Below are 17,167 nucleotides of genomic sequence, written 5' to 3'. Positions count from 1 at the left end.
CAGAGTGCACTTATCCAAGCCTTGTGCCATGAGTTTCTGAAAGAGAAAGCTGTGGGAGACAGTGTCAAAGGCTTTAGTGCAGTAGGACCCAACTGCCCTTCATCCCCCAGAATTCCTGCTTCTGCCTAGATTTGTAATCCATATATGCAGTCCTCCAACCATCAATGCCACAATGACTCTAATAAGTAGCCTCTCTAAAGCCATTACTAAGGTAAACCCTGAATTCTTCACTGCACTGGAGTGGGATCAGCTAGTGGTGAGCACAGATGTGTGGTGGCAATGGGGATCGAATCACCTCAAGGACATGAGAGCAGGACAAGGCATCCTTTATAGTCATGGGGTAGGGTGTTTGAGAAATCAGGCTCATGCTTCATCCCACCAGTTCATCCCTTCATGGCCAGGTTGCACAGTGTAGTATGCAGAAAAGGTGGGGTGAGGGGGCCTGGGCTGTAGTGGCACCCTGGGACACACAGGGATGTGAACAGGGTTCAGGGCACCAGCTGGGGGAACGCAGTATGTCCAGATGCCACAGTAGTGGGCATGAGGGGACATGTGCCATAGAGAAAAGTGGCAACATCAAGAAATCTAGTATCAGACAAGTCCAGAGTGCACATGGTTTGCTCCAGGAGAGAGGATGAGGAGCAACATTCTTGTTTTTCAGGATCCCTCAAGGTGAGAGATGTGTAGACTCACCCTGCTGGCTGTGTCTCTGGGCATACACCACCACCACCACGGCGAGCACCATGCAGCAGGCTGATGGGACAGAGTTAGCCATCTGTGGAAGAAAACATAGGTAGGACTGATCAGGATTTGCCCTTAGGAGGCCTTGCACATGGCATGCCAAGAACTGGTCACTCCTGGGAAGCCAAATGGTGTGATGGGACTGAAAGGAGACAGACGTGAAGCACAAACTTCATGTCAGCCACAGGGAAACTTGCTGCAAAAGGAAGCATTTTGCTGGCACGTGTTTCATTATCCAACAGCCTCTGGCACTTTCCACAGGAGGTGCCAACACAACGAGATGCCTGCATGTGATGACATGCCTTGCAGAACTGCTGTTACTTTCCTAATCTCATTTTCAACATTTCTCCTAAGAAAGTAAAACCCTGGGTTGGGCTCTCCTTGGCGGCTGCAGCATCACCACAGAAGCAGACACTGCCTGCAGGTAGGTTGCAGATGTGTTTTGAAGAGATGGGAGCTCACCCAGGAACTTCACAGCAGCACTTGGTGCTTAGGACATACAAGATGCAAGCATCTGCTGCTTGCTTCTCTAGTATGGAGCCTTCAGCTAGCACTGAATGCTGTGCTGTCTGCCAGCCTAATGCAAGAGCAGCAGCATTTCTGGGCATGCCAGAGACAGCATAACACTCACTGGTGTTTTTGCAATGACCCACAGGTGCAGCATGCTGCCTCAGCCACCTGCCATTAACACCCTGATGGGCTGCAGTCAGCTGCCATCTTTCTGGGCCGAGAAAGGGGCAGAGGCTGCTCCATCCTAATGATTCATACCATGTCCCAGGAGATGCTGACACACAGGGAGGTGTGCTAAGAAAGCAGGTGGGTGGAGACATCCTGATTTTTGGGGACAAACCAGAAACATCCTCCTTGCTCTAACAAGCCTCCCCAGCAATGGAGAAAAGGCAGAGCAACAACCACAAGGATGCCCTGCACATCCCTGCCAGGTTTGGAGATGCCCAAGCTCTCCTTGTGCAGCTAGGGCTGGCAGCAGAGCCTGGAGCTGAGAGGGAGCTTTTTGGGACAGCAATGGTGATGCAGGCCCACCCAGCAGGAGGTAAATAGCACCATGCCTGAAAAGCAAATTGCACCTTCAAAAGCAGTTAAAGCTCTCTAATCTCCAGCACCATATCAGTAATGCACAGAGGATTGCCTTTTAATCTAGAACACCAGTATGGGCTCGTTAGCCAGGTGGCATACATTTAAACCCAAATAAAGGGGGAGCTTTACTGGCCTGAGGAAAAAAACCAGCAAAACTATTCCATTACTGAGCATGGCTTTTGCAGGATCCCAGACAGCCTCGGGTTTGCTACAGGACACAAGCCTTTGCAGGACTGGAAGGGAAGCCAAGAGCTGATGGAAGGTTATCACTGGCAGATTTTGGGGTGCAGCTGGATCAGTATGGCCTCAAATGACCCTCAGAGGCAGGAATGTTGGGACATACAAGGAATCTGAAAAGAGGGAGCCTGAAGATGGGGAGAGAAGGGACCCACAGCCTTGATGCTGAATTGCCAGTGCTGAGGTTTGGCCAGGAGTGCTGGCAGTGAAAGGCACCTCTGTGACCCTGCGGCTGCATAGTGTGGACAGGCCAGCCCGAGACCCTGCTCCCAGCCCGAGACCCTGCTCCCAGCCCAGTCCCAGCCCTCCTGAATCACCTTGAGCAAATCACTGTCACGGCCTCCCCTATGCCTCAGTTTTCTTGCCTGCAAAGCAGAGATAAGGTGACCTCCCTCTGAGAGAGGAACTCTTAAGTGCTTTCTTCTTGCTGCTTCTCTCCTGCTCCTCTTTTTCCACGTGCCTGCTCTCCATTTTGCCTCCTCCATGTGTTCTCAGCATACCAACAGCAGAGCTTCCCTAGTGCTACCCAGCTATGCACTAGCTGTGATCACAAGTGGCAGCTCAGCTAATGGGTGATGGCCAGGACCTGAGGCAGGCAGCAATGCCACATCCCATGGCAGTTGGGTACATAGGATCCCAAGCAGCTTATGTGCTGCAGGCAAACAAGGAGCCAATTTTCCCTACCAATGAATATTCCCTCTCTACAGCCCTAGAAGCTGGTGGGTGGTACCAGGAATTGAAATAAGCAAGGAAATGCACCAGGACAGGAGTCCTTCCCTGTGTCACAGTCCTGGTACCCCCAGAAAGGGCAGCCATCCCATCTCTGAGGACAATGGTAATGACAGGAGGCAGGACAGGAGCCCTTCTGATACCCTGCATTTTGAAGTGTGGAATCTGCTTGCTGCAGCCTTCAGTTTGGCTCATGACTGTGCAACCATCCTGCTCTGTGTCTCGGTCCTGCCAGAGAGCAAAGCCACCTGTCCTCCACTGCTGCTCATCTTACTGGTGGTTAAAACAATTGCTGCTGCTCCTTCTCACATCCCTGGCAGCCTCACTCAGGACTAGCCCAGAGTGGAGACAGGCACCTCAATTACATGGCAAGGGATGGCTCTTGTCACAGAACTGATGGTCTCAAGGGTGATGCTGTTTGCTGCAGGCTGAAAAAGAGTGAGTGAAGGGACCCAGACAAGTTCCCTGGTGTTGCAGTTTGAGTCGTTATTTCTGCCTGTGGTGGGGAGGGGACCTGCCCCAACCCATTACACCTGGGGTCTCTATGACATGGCCAGATCACAGGCAGGGGCTCCCAGTGCTGGTACAGAGATTTCACTGTTCAGCTTCTTTCACAGTACACAACCTCATTTCTTCCCTAAGATAAGCCCTGCCATGAGGCAGTAGACAGAGCCCAAGCTATTTTATTGTGAAAATCTAGCCAGAAACCCATTTTTTTCTCACTTGAATTACAGTTTCCCATGCAGTGTTTGCTTTGTTTGCCTGTTTTGCCCAAAGCCATGTTGATTTAGGGTTTTTTTTTTAAGCACATAACAAAACCTTGCAATTTCTGCAGATGCTTCTCATGCAAATTTCCACTTGCTGTATTTGCTCATTTAATGGTTTCTCTATCAATAGCCAGCACCCCAGCACACAGGCACATGGGCCACTGAGCAGCAGCTCACCAGGCATGCAGCTCCCTCTGGATTGTGTCCTTGCTTCTGCAGGGATCAGTTGAAAGGTGATGGTGAGGAACCATATTTATTACACAGAAAACCCAGCAGTAGGAAACCAAATCTTCTGTGGAAAAAGAGGTTGTAGACTATTCACTTTCCCCCTTTCAGTGAATCATTTCCTGATGGTGCAGAGGAACAAGAACCCTGGGCAGGAGCAGAAGGAGGCAAAGGGGCACTCAAGATGTGGTAGCATGGCAGGTCTGCAGTTTGGAGCCACCTCTGGTAAACCCTCTCACTGTCCCCAGCTTCTTGTTTTGAGAGAGTTACTAGTTGATCCTCCACACCAAAGGTAATGAGGACATCAGTTGTGGTACCTCAGCAGAAGACAATTCAACATAGATATGAATATGGTCCCTTCCATCAGCTCTCAGTCTAAAACTAAGAAATTCCTAGTCATTCTTTGCCTGAGCCAGGTCAGGCTATGATGAAGGGGGTTGTGTCCAGACCTGCATGAATACAAGCCTAGCAGCTGTCCCTGCAACAGAATTGAAGGGGCACAGTGATGTGACATCAACTGTTGTGGTGTTATGAGGCAAGGACACCCCCAAAGTGGGTGGCAAGAGTCCAGGCAAAAAAGTAGGATGCCACCATCTGCTGAACAGTCCCAGTGTCCTCTTCCAAAGATGAAGGGGGATGGGTCCTTTGCAGCTCTCCCTTAAAAGGATCTCAAAGCTTTGGAGATGCTTACTGGTAATGGGGTACCAAGTGATAGCTGGAAATGGCAGTTCCAGGGCAGGGCTGCTCCTAGCTGTTGAGGTACTTGGATTGCATCCCAGCCTCCCCTGCAATTTTCACCTCCCACAGCCCCCTCACAACAAGGACAAATAAGTAAGGCCTCATTCTGGGAGTAAGTGGCTGCTACCAGGAAAAAAAACAAAAGGCACGTGTGTGTGTGTGTGTGAAGAAATGGTGTTTCAAAACCTAGTGTTTTCATAACAAAGACTTCTGTTGAGTATTTCTCCACCAGGTACTGTTACAGGGCCTGGATTAGAGGTGGTGGCATGCAGGAGAAAAGACCTCTGTGAAGATGTTTCATCCCCAGACAGCTGCCAGGCTGCCACACCAGGCTGACGAGAGGCTTCCAAAGGAGCTTTGAAGAGCAGGTGCCAACAGCAGACACTGTGGTGTGCCTGTACTGCAGACAGCCATGGTACAACCTTTGATGCAGTGCTGTAGTTTGCTAGCACTGCAGACACCAACTATAGTTGCTACAGGACACCTGTACTGCAGACACCTACTGCAAGAGCTCTGGTACGTCTGTCCTGCAGATACTGAGTATTAGCCTTACAGCACTCTTAGGTGCAGATGTGGCAGATGCCTCACCCCTGGAAACCTTCCAGGTCAGGTTGGATAGGGTTCTGAGCAAACTGTGCTAATGGAAGATATCCAAGCTCACTGTGAAGGCGGTTCAACGGTATGATCTATAAGGGTCCTTCCCACCCAAAACATTTGATGATTCTTTGAAACACCCTTAGCAAAGCTGCCCTTGATTGCTCAGCCCAGCCCTTTGTTAGCAGAGACCCTGCCACATCTTTCCCTGGCCCCAGTGACCTGTGGTTCCTCCAATTAGATGTCATCCCTCCCGGAGGGCAGCACATGCTGCCGTGATTAGCAGTGAAGCACCACAATGAGCAGGACCATCTTCAGCCGCTATTCCTGCAGTAATTGCACCACTCCTGGCAGCACTGTGGACAGAAGGTCAGCCTTAAGGGCAAAACTTGTACTCCTGAAAGTACTCAGTGCTATCTCCTCTGCCACCCTGGCAGAAAAGTGAGATAAAGGAGGGGGGAAAATAGTGTTGGTTTATGTCATATACATGTAACAACCATAGCCTTATAATGCCCCATCAACACTAAACCCCATTTTGCTGCTTAAGAGGAAAGAAAAGAGGGTCTTCATCATTTCCTTAATATGTGCTATCAGAAAGTCTTACCTGCAGAGCCAGAGCCCCTGCTGCTCAAAAAGCCTTCTTAAATCTAATTTAAATCTCCCCTGTCAACAGGGTGATTAGCACTTACTTCCTGGACCATGAGCACCATGGGGATGACCAGGGCAAGCTGAAAATAATTTGCTTATGGCTCTCACGGATTGCAAGCTTCTTCCCTCTACCTCCTGCCTTTCCAGCAATGAAGCAAAGATGCTGAGTGAGAGGATGTCCTGGAGGAAGCAGATCCCCACCGCACAGCCCTTCTGTCACTGTGCCCCTGCTAGCCTGGGGAGCAACACTGGACTTGCAGGTGTCTTTGTGTACCCTCCTACACTTGTGATCCAGGAGTGACGGATAGAAGGTGGGTGCACGGCTTTCAAAACACTTCCCAGCTGCTTTGTTTTGTGATGTACCCTTGAATGCACCTGTAGGCTTCAAATGCCTGTGCTGAATCTTGGAGTTGTTCCATCTTGCCTGGGTGTCATTTGTGGGATGTCACAGTAAGAAAGGTGGTTGGGATGGTTTAGGAAGGAACAAGTCTACATTCATCTATAAGAAGGGCCACAAGGAGGAACCAAGAAACTACAGACCTGTCAGTCTGACCTCAGTGCCAAGGAAAGCCATGGAGCAGCAGATCATCTTGATGCCATTATGCAGTTTGTGTAGGGCAGCCAGGTGATCAAGCCTAATCATCATGGGTGCATGAAGGACAGGTCCAGTTTGATCTCCTTCTATGACAAAGTGACCTGCTTAGAGGATGGGGAGAAGTCCATGAATGTTGTTTACCTGGGCTTTAGTAAGGCACGTGACAGTGTCTCCTCCTGGAGATACTGGGTGCTCATAGCTTGGATGGATGGACAATTTGCAGATGACACTAAACTGGGAGGTAGAGCTGGTCTTCTGTAGGTGTAGGAAGATTCTACAGAGGGACCTGGACAGGCTGGCTGGATGATCCAAGGTCAGCTGCATGAGATTCAGCAAAGACAAGTGCTGGGTCCTGCACTTGTCTCATAACAAACCCCATGCAATGCCATAGGCCTGGGTCAGAGAGTCTGAAAAACTGCCCAGTAGAGAAAGACCTGGGGGTGCTGATCTACAGCTGGCTGAACATGAGTCAACAGTGTGCTCAGGTGACCAATAAGGCCAACAGCATCCTGGCGTGTATCAGGAATAGCATGGTCAGCATCACCAGGGAAGTGACTGTCACCCTGTACTTGGCACTGGTGAGGCCACACCTTGAGTACTGAGTTCAGTTTTGGGGCCCTCACTACAAGAAATAAATTGAGGTGCTGGAGCACCTCCAGGAAGGACAATGAAGCTGGTGAAGGGTCTGGAGAACATAGCTTCTGAAGAACTGCTGAAGGATCCGGGGTTGAAGGAGAGAAAGCTGAGGGAAAGTTGCTCTCTACAACTACCTCAAAGGAAACTGTAGTGTGGTGGGTGTTGGCCTCTTCTCCCTAGTAACAAGTGATAGAACAAGAGGAAGTGGACTCAAGTTGCACCAGGGAAGGTCCAGACTGGATATTAGAAGACACTTCTTCACTGAAGGCCCTGACATCCCCAGAAGCATGGTGCTCACCTTGCAGCCTCAGAGGCTGGAAGATTTCTGTTCCAGGAACAAGGGATGGAACATCTCTCCCATGAAGAAAGGCTGAGAGTGTTAGGGTTGTTCAGTTTGGAGAAAGAAAGGCTGCAGGGAGACCATATTGTGGCCTTTCAGTCCTTAAAGGGGACTCATAAGAACAGTGAGGGACAAATCATTTTGCAGGGCCTGCTGTGATAGGCCAAGAAGCAAAGGTTTTAAACTAAAAGAGGGTATCTTTAGACTAGATATAAGGAAGGCATTTTCCACAAGGAGGGTAACGAAACATCGGAACATTGAAGGTGAGGTTGGATGGCACTCTGAGTTAGAGAAAGATATCCTTGCACACCCCAGGAGAGGTTGGACCAGATTCTCTCCCAACACAAACCATCATTTGGTTCTGTAATGCATCAGAATACTGCAGCCCATCTCTGCCCCTGATAGGGCAAGGGACACAAGCAGCTGGTGCTATGCTCTGCCTCCTCTGTGGCCTGAGAATAGGCATGGAGCTATCCTAGCAGCATGGCTCCCTGCCAGCCACATCCTACCTCCATGAGCAATGTCAGGAGAGCATTGCTGGGACAGGTACACTGCTGGGAATCTCTCCAGCAACCCTGCCTACTGACAGCCCTTGCTGCCAATGCTGCCACACAGGTAGTTGTCTCTCACTGCCCATCTCCTGTTTCCCTCTCGGAGCTCTTAAGGGGGATGTTTCTTAAAACCCATACCTGTCCTCATAACTACCATCACATTAACCAGCCTTTCTGCAAGCAGAGGGCAGCAGTCCAAGCCCAGCCATCTGCTCCAGTGGTGATAAAAGCAACACAAAGCACAGCATACTAATAAGCATTGTGCATCTTCAAAATAAGTGCCAGAAGAAAGCACAGCAGGGCAAGAGGAGGCCTGAATCCCCATGGCAAAGGTTGTGAAGGAAGATTGCCCCAGGTCTATTCCTAAGGGGCACCAGTGCTTCCTAAGCAGGAAGCTCAAGCTCAGCTGCCACACCTGCACCCTACATCCATGCCTGGACAGCCTCCAAGATGGAGAGAGCTCAGACCAACAAGGGGAAATAGCATTTTCCCTCTCTTTTTACTCAGCTTTCCTCTGCCCTGAGCAGTTTTTAGCTCCTTGCAGAGAGAGACTGCAGGAAACAACTGGATGTTTGCTTCTGTCAAAGAAGTGCCAAAGACAGTAATATTTTTCTGGAACCTCCTTTCAAGTGGAGTCTTGGGCTGAATTATTTTTCCCCAGCTCATGGCACCATGCCAGGGACAGACAGAGGAGATCAGAGATGGGATGGAGATAGAAGATGGGAGATGTTTGTGGACCAGGCATGCCCTGGGGTTCCTCCCAGGAAGCCACAAAAATCACACTTTTGAGGGCAGATCCAGCTCACACCAACTCTCCAGACTGTGATTACTGTAGGAAGGAACTCTTGGTGTCACAATGAATTTTGACATGTCAGCTCCCAGTCTCCACACATGAATACAGAGTATTACTGACAGGGAACAAACACCTAAACAACACATAAAAGCAAAACCAGATTCCCATACACAGAGGAAAGTCCTGCTGCCTCATGCCAGGTTCAGTTTGTGAATTTCTGGCAAATGTTTGCAACATTTCTTATTTTTGTCTGCAGGGCTGTGCTGCCCTTCAAACCTCTCAGGATTTTCCTCACAATCCTGCTTTTTGCCTTCAGGAGGGTTTGTGGCCAGGCTGCTTTACAAACTCCCCAATGCCACTTAAGATGCAAACCTCTCAGGCAGAGAAAAGCTTCCTAGTGTTAAAATACAGACTATGCCAGTCACACTTCATCCTGAGCAAAACAGAGAGGAAAGGGAGGACAGACAAAGCCTGTTCTCCATAATTCCTCCATTAGCTGGATGCCTGTGGCACAGGGCAGCATAGTGGCTCCTAGCCTTTCCAATGCTCAGGAGCTCTGTAGGTGCTGGAGGGGATTTAATATCCTCCTCAATGGCACCTGGGAGCAGAGGGACAGAGGAGTATATTTTGAAGTATGAAGGATGCACCTCTTAGTCAAAACTTGCTCCTCTGGAGATCTATTTTCTGCCACACTTAGGTGGGCTAGACAACTGTGTAGGCATGGGGACTCATACTGCTGGTGCTGCCAAGAGAAGTGAAGGGCACTGTGCTGTGGCAGAAGTAGAGGGGCAAGCAGGACACAGCCACCAGGTGCTTCCCCAACCCAACCACTCACACCCTGCAGCCCACAGAACCCCTTCCCACCAGCACAGGCAGTGCCACGCTGGTTTAGCCCCAGAAAACCTCTTAGTGGTGATGTCCCCAATCCAAAGCACCAAATACAGCTGAGGACTGGGGCTGCAACATCACTGCTCAGAAAGCAAGGTAGGTTTTTTTGCCAGCACATGAAGGTCATACTGGAGGAGGATGAAAGCCTGAAGTCCATGTTGCAGGGGCTCAGGGACATGAGCGGAATTGGAGCAAGGAATGTTGGAAGAAACCTTGGCAGCTCATCTTGTTGTAGGAGGGAATGACACTTGCTTAGCAGCTGGGAGCATCAGGGAGGGAGAATCTAGCTACACAGAGCTTGCTGTTGCATGTTTATTTGTTTATGCTTTTTTAAATGCTTGGCATGGAGGACACCACACCAGCAACTCTGATGCCATCTCCCCAGAGATGCCTCAGGATTTGTTCTGCCTTGCTTCATCTCTCCCCCATGCCTGCAGCATAAGCTGGCAGGAGGACTGAATGGTCAGGGTCTAGGCAACTTCCAGGGCCCATGGATAACAATGAGTGCTGTTGGAAGCAGAAAAGGGCTCAGGATGCATGCTCCCCACTAGCCTCTGCCTGCTGTCCTTCTCTATCTAGGTCCCACAGGAGATGCCGGTCTCCCTCTCTCTCTGCAAACCATCTACCTGACCCTGAAGCTCCCTCCATTCCTTGTCATACACGTCTCCTTCCCATGACAACAGACCACAGAGAACAGCATGGGGTACACACTAGGATGGTCCAAAAACCCAGCTACCCCAGCCCTGCCCTCTCACCTACCACCCCACAGGGTGCAAAGCTCTGGTCCTTTGAAACTTTACCACATGGGATGCCCGACAGGAGGAGTGCTGCTGTGGGTGGGTGAGTGGGACAAAAGCATCTCCACCACTGGCTTACATGCTTGTCAAGATGTTTTGCACATGTCTACTCATAAAATGCATACAATTGCACTGCATCCACTCCTGGTCTGGCCCCACTGCATCCTCTGTGAGTCCTGAAGCCCCTCAGCACACTGGCCCCACCCACCTCCACAGCCCTGGACTGCCCTCCAGCTGACCAGCAGCCCTCCAGCATGGGACAGAAGCAGGAGGGATGCTCCTGACACTCACATGACCTCAGTCTCACAATGAACCTTGCCACGTGCTGGCAGCTATTTTGGTGTCACTGCCATCTTGGTTTGCTGCAGGACCCCACACTGGCATCACTTGCAAGGAGCTGGGAGCTGGCAGAGAACATGAAGCAAGCTCAATGGACCACCGGGGGCACTGCTAAAACCCCCTGGGGACCCTTGCCCTCCCCAAGGTCCTGCTCTATCCCTGCAGATGTGTTTGTGGAAAACGAGATGAGGAAGAGGATGGAAGAACAGAGTCCTTCCAAAGCAGCTCTGCTGAAGTAAAAGTCAGAAAAGTCTCTCACTCTAAACTACAGGAAAATTTAATTAGCAAGGACAAAACACCATCTGTTTGTGTGGACTGTGACCTCCCGTTGCCCCCGGGCTTTAGCAGCTCTTAAATTAGCATGTTTGTTAGGAGGTATTAGCTGAGTGACATCAGGGAAGCAGTTCCCCTGTGGCTTCATGGGGACAGAGTGGCTGTATGCTGAAATGTGTGCTGGGCAGCACGGTGGGCTTAGCAATGATGGAGGAAACAAAACACCCCTTTGGAAATGAGGACGCCCCCTGAGCACAGCTCTTGCTAGCATCAGTGAGCTCTGGCAAGCCCAGCATTGCTGCATCTTGCTACTGGCAGGTTAGTTGTGGCCCAAGATTGCATTTGGGTCTCAGCTGCTTTCCAAAAAATAAAGAGCCAAGAAGACATACATGCAGAGGAAGATTTTGCTATGCAAAGCCAGCAGAATTAAATGAATGCTCAATGCAGAAGAAATTGGATTAAAATGCAATTTGCTTCCAGCCCTGTAGGGAGGACAGAGGCATACATTGGTACCAAGCCCTGGAACAGATTTAGTGATGTCAGCCTACGCATATCCTTTCTTTCAGAGAATCACAGAATTTTTTAGGTTAGAAAAGACCTTTAGGATCATTGAGTCCAACCATTAACCAGCAATAATACAACAACTGCTAAACCATGCTGAATCATGTCTTTCTCATGGTTTGTGGGGCACAGTATCCAAGGTGGATACCATCAACTTCCTACCTACCAACACTGGATGTAGCAAGGAGAAAACAGTCTGAAGCCAATATGGCTATGTAGGAGAGAAACACCTCAGCTAGGAGAAGTCTCACTTTGCAAAATCCCAGCAGCTTTGTTCTCTATCACCTGTGTTTTGCTCTGTGACCTCTGTTCTGCTTTCAAGTCCAATGGCTACTGCAGAGGTGGGTAGAGGTGAGTCGCTGCTGCCAGCATTGCTCCTCCAAGGCATTTTTTCCCACCAATAAACTGTCAAAAACAAGTGCTAAACATGAAAGCCAGTGGTCTCTGTGACTTCTCATGAAGACTCACATTCAAGCAGATTGGGCTCAGGCTTAAATTAATCCTAGGGAACATCACACTGCTGCTCAGCACCCTGCTCCACTAGCCAGGCTCCTGCTGGACTCTCTAGCATCTCTTTTCCTTCCAGGCCACAGAACCACTGGCTATTTCCTATCCCTGTGCCCTTGACAGATGAACTCCTCTCCAACTCTGCACCACATTCATACACCTGAAAACTAACAAGGGGGTTTGTCCCTGTGTTCAAGACAAGAGGCAGAATCAGGTCTCATCCTGTTTATCTGCCACTCCCCGAGTTCTCCTTCCCTCCAAAGATCACTCTGTCTATTCTGCCTCCAAAACCATGCCATGACCTTGCTCTTTCTCACCTGTGCAGACAAAACAGCTGGTACGTGTAAAGCAGTCCTTGCAACGCCCAGCTTAGCTTGGAAGTCCCTTTGCCCAACTGCACCCCAGTCACCTCCATCCCAGGAGGCTGATGCTCTTCAAACTGCCTGCCTGGGGCTTGCCACTCATCCTTCCCCTCTCCAAGAGCCAGGCAGCAGGCAAGGACTCGGCTGCCATCCCCTGCCCAGCTGGCTGTCTTCCACCATGCATGAATGGGCAGGTGCAGGCCATGTGTGTGCACTTCATATCAAGAACATTTCTACAAGCTCCAGCACCAAAGCAGGAAAAAGCAGAAGATGAGAGCACCTGTGGAGTCCTCAGCAGCTTCCAGCCCCCTCTCAGTATCTGGCTTAACTCCATCTACTGGGGCAAGACTCAGTTTAAGGGAAGGCTTGGTTTTTTAAATTAGAAAATACTAATCAGTGCTTAAAAACAAAATAATTTTTGGAAGTGTCAACCAGCTGGGGCTGTGAAAGCTGGGGTGTTTTGGCTCCTGACCAAGTGCTTTGGTAGAAAAGCTCCTTGGAAGACGCCATAGAAAACACTTAATTTCTCCCAAGGCTTGCATATGGGGCTCATCACTCGCGCGTATTGCACAGGAATATTCACGTGCGCTGGCCTCCTGCTACAGGATGACGAGGGTTTGCTGGTGCAGCATGCAAAAGGGGCTCCTCCTTCCCTTCTCTTCTCTTTTATTTTGTTGTTTGGCTTTTTTTTTTTTTTTAATTATTATTTTTTGTTCTTCTTCCCCTTCGGAAGGGAAAAGCACTGTATTTCACTTTCAATCCCCAAATATTCATCAACAGCAGAACAAAGGAGAAGCTGAGCCAGAGTCAGGTCCACTCATACTCATCAGCTTGCTGTGATTACCACAGGATGAAGCTGCAGATGAGCAGCAAACATGGGGAAAAACATTCCTGGCTTTGCTTTTGCTCCTTTTGAGTGGCCTGAACCTGTTGTGATGGTGCCTGGATGGAAAGCAGGAGCCCGAGCTCCCTGGCATGGCAGGAGGTTTCAGTTCAAATCCCAGCACATCACCCCAGGGATGTGGAGGTGGCTCGTGCTAGATCTCCCACCAGGCAAATCCTTCTGCAAAACTCAGGGAGGATGAAACTACTCCACTGCAGAGTTGAGGCTGTCTTAGTGAGGGCATGACTGCCACAGCTCATTCATCTCCCATCAGTGCTGCTAGGTCACTCCCTTTCACCCTTAGCTTTTAAAGCTCAAGCAGCTTTTAGGCTGAGGGCTTTTCATAACAAGCCAAAGAGGTCTTCTGGAAGGAGTCAGGTGTGCACCAAACATCTTCTAGACCTCTCACAGGGATGCTCACTGCTGGCAAATGCTCCCTTCCTTCTCTTGAGTTCCCACCTCTGAAGTCCTCCATCTCCTGCCCTGATTAAGCTGCTATACGTTCTTTACCCTTTCCTAAAGGGTTTATGCTCCCTTTTTCCACCTCTGGCTGACCACCTCATTCCTATTGAGCTGCTCTTTGCAGCTCCAGCACATCCTAGCACAGCATTTAACAGCCCTCACTGAAGCAGATCCTGCTCAGCCACAAAAAAAGCTTCCTTTTGACAGAAGAAAACTCAGAACACTAAAAAATTCTGAGCAAGGAGAGGGGTTAAGAAGAGAAACTACTTGAGTTCATTATCTGCAGCTGAAGTGAAGCCAAAGGCAGCTTGGGGGAGGGCATGGTTCTCACTAGGATTGCAGAGAAGCCTCTGAGCTGAGCAGCATGTTTCTGCAGGGGACTGTAGTTACTAAACACATTCATGAGAAATACTGCTAAAAACTCCTGTTGAATCTTCATAATAGGACCAGTTCCTCAATAAGTGTGCACACAGAAGTACCCATACACACATTTATTAATTTTTGGTACTATTTGGCAACTTTTCCCAACCAGAGGGGAAACCTGATGCCATGTACATGCCTAGGCAGGGTCTGAAATATCCACTATGGGGGGGAAAAAAAAAAAATCAATGAAAGAAGACATCTTTAAACCCTATATAGAGCATTGTACACAGTGTTGGGGCTCTGCTACAAGACAGACATTGCTGACTTCCAGCAAGTCCAGTAAAGTTCCATAAAGCTGGCAATGAGGGTGCAGAACATGGGGATGAGGACAGGTTGAAAAAACACGTCTTGTCCAGCCTGGAGAAGGGATGGTTTGTGGAGGGGCCTTGAAGCAACCTAATGGTGCCTATTGTAAGATTATTGAGATGATGGAGACAGACCCTTTCCCTCCATGGTGGGAATATGAGAGACAAAAGACAAGAGCTGCATCAGGACAGATTTGTGTTCCAATTTTCATCATTTGCTGAAAGATGAACCCAGATAGGTTGTGAGATTTCTAGCCCTGGAGGTTTTCAAGAGCTAGATGGGCAAACTAAACGGATCTGCGCTCACTATTCACCCTGTCTGGGGCAGGAGGATGGACTACAGACTTCCTAAGGTTACTTCTCACTTGGATGGAAGGACAAGCACATCATTGTCAGGAAAAATGAAATACAGAAGAGTTCCCCATGAATTCTGGGAGAGGGGCAGCTGCACTCAGTGCTCCTTTCAGATATGCTGGAAACCAAAATCTGATTGAACAAATCTGATCGGCTCTCTGCCTGGAGCAGGTCAGAAACAGACCATGGGGCTGTAACACAGCAGGGCCAGATCCTGTGTTCAGTCTATCCTTATCGATGAACCTGAGATTGAATTGATGCCTGTCTTCCCCTCTTCCAAAAATCCTTCTGCGGGGACCGACATGCGTGACACGGGTAAGTGATTAACGAGGGGCCGAGCCTGTCAGCATGCCGGCTTCACGCACGGGCGCTGACGTGTGTGCACGGTGCTCCCCGAGACTCGGCGGCGAGGGGAGTTGGGGAGAAGAGCGCTGACAAGCAGATGATTAATTGAAATGAGAGGGGAAGGAAAAGTAACGTCCGCTAAAACTATCAGGCGGAGCAAGCATGGGAAAGAAACTCGGAGATGCTGTCCCCATCCCCGCTCTGCACGCATTGCACCTCCCAGCTCCAAGCTGCTTGCCAGTCCCCTTCTGGCTTCTATTTTTGCAGGTGCAATTTCATATTTGAAAATAACCATGCTGCACACACACAAATATTTTTTGCTTCCCTGGCCCCTGGCTCACTGCACACAGAAACAGCAGTGGTGGGAGAGCAAACCTCCCAATCTGCAGCACACGGCTGCAATTAGACATCCAAGCGCTTGTTACCCTGCACCTCTGGGAGAAGGTACCTGCAGCCTGGGCTCTCTGCACCACCTGCACCTTCCAAGCAGTGCAGGCTTGAAAATGCAAATAGTTACCGATTTGCACTAACATCATAATAAATTTTTTAAAATAAAAATTAAAGAAGCTGAACGCTCAAGTCTGGCTCAGATCAGAGTTTGTAAATCACACCCCTGGCATTGGAGCTGGCTCATCTGCACTCACCACAAAGAAGGCCACCAAGATTCTGTTCCCCGTCCGGCACAAACAAGCTCATCTTGGGTCTTGCATGGAGACTCAAAGCGGTACATGCAGTTCTACTTCACCACTGCTGGCAAAAGCACAGAAGGGGAAGGTGGTGGCGAGGGGATATTCTGGGAACAGGTTTGACAGAGTTAGAAAAGGATATTGTTATGGCCGAGGTCATGGCTAGCACTGAACGAACTTTCTGCCTCCCAGCTGCTCCTCCAAAGAGGAACACCAAAAGGAAGACCAATGGGTCTTCCAGAGGAAAGGATAGGAACCTGAGATTCAAAACCTTGGGTTGAAAAAGAAGGGATGTGCTCTTGCTGGTGGCCTCTGGATGCAACATAGTGCAGCTGGCAAATACCAGATCCTTAACCAAGTGAGCACCAAGTAAGTATGGCTCTATTGACGCTAGCAGGAAAGAGAGGTACACTGGGGTAAAAGAGGACTCAAATTTAGGCTGCTGGAGCATGGTTATTACCAGCTTTCACTCAGTAAACTGATCCCCAGCCAAGACAAGTGGCTTGGAAAATTAACTCAGTGAGTTTTTCAGCACTCTGCTGCTCAGGTAACGAGCAGAGCTGTAGACGATTGCATCAGAGGGCTTCACGAACCACTTGTACCATTGACATGGTTTAACAGACTGCTGTTTATGAGACAGAGCAGTATTTAAAAGACACATTTCTCTCAGAGCTGCACATAAAATTTGATAGCTAAATAGTTGTAAATGCTACTGAAGTCTGACAACTCAAAGAGGAATCAAGGGTCTGTCATGCAGAGTATCCGCCAATACACCCGGCCCCACAGAGCCAGTGAGACTTCCAGTCTCATAAAACCTTTTTTATATTGGAAGTGAGAATTTGTGCAGTGCATATGAACTCTCTTTTATTGGGCTGGTGTGATGCTGAGAAAATGCAGTTAAATTTGAACAAGTCCTCCTTGGAGCACTATTGGGGTGCCTATAAATCAAAAGCTTTATCCTGGAAGGGGTTTACTAAATAAACCTGTTTTAATTAGAAGTCACATCAAGTGGCAGGACCTTGCAATAGGAGCAGATGCCTCCTCAACACTGCCCAATTGCACTGGCAAGAGTAGGGCCAGCCCTGAGTGAGAAGGTCTTTGGCCTATTTACTTGGGCCAAGAAGAGCACCCAACAACACATCATCCTTAAGAGCCTGGCAAAGCGCTCCTGTCCCCAGGCATGTGGGTTTTAGCTTCCCAAAACATCCATGGTCCCACATGATGCTAACAGCATCAGTCCAGCTGCTACCCTGAACCTGGTCCAGCCTGCTGTGCCTATGCAGCTGATTCTGA

General features: G+C 49.4%; 1 protein-coding gene across 2 annotated transcripts in view; it reads right to left on the bottom strand.

Moving 5' to 3' along the window:
* CNTFR (ciliary neurotrophic factor receptor) overlaps positions 1–17,167 on the bottom strand; it is a 239,180-nt gene that overhangs the window by 101,142 nt on the left and 120,871 nt on the right. Inside the window, exon 3 of one of the 2 annotated variants that reach the window (XM_054178919.1) lies at positions 694–775. The exons of the other annotated variant lie outside the window; for it this stretch is intronic. Within the exon in view, the coding sequence (XP_054034894.1) occupies positions 694–775 (82 nt within the window). The remainder of the gene's footprint in view (positions 1–693; positions 776–17,167) is intronic. 2 annotated transcript variants of the gene reach the window in all.

The sequence above is a fragment of the Dryobates pubescens genome, chromosome Z (assembly GCF_014839835.1).
Source record: "Dryobates pubescens isolate bDryPub1 chromosome Z, bDryPub1.pri, whole genome shotgun sequence".
In the NCBI taxonomy this organism is placed as follows: Eukaryota; Metazoa; Chordata; class Aves; order Piciformes; family Picidae; genus Dryobates; species Dryobates pubescens.
The sequence above is the reverse complement of the archived record's forward strand: the minus strand, read 5'-3'. Positions and strand labels throughout refer to the sequence as shown.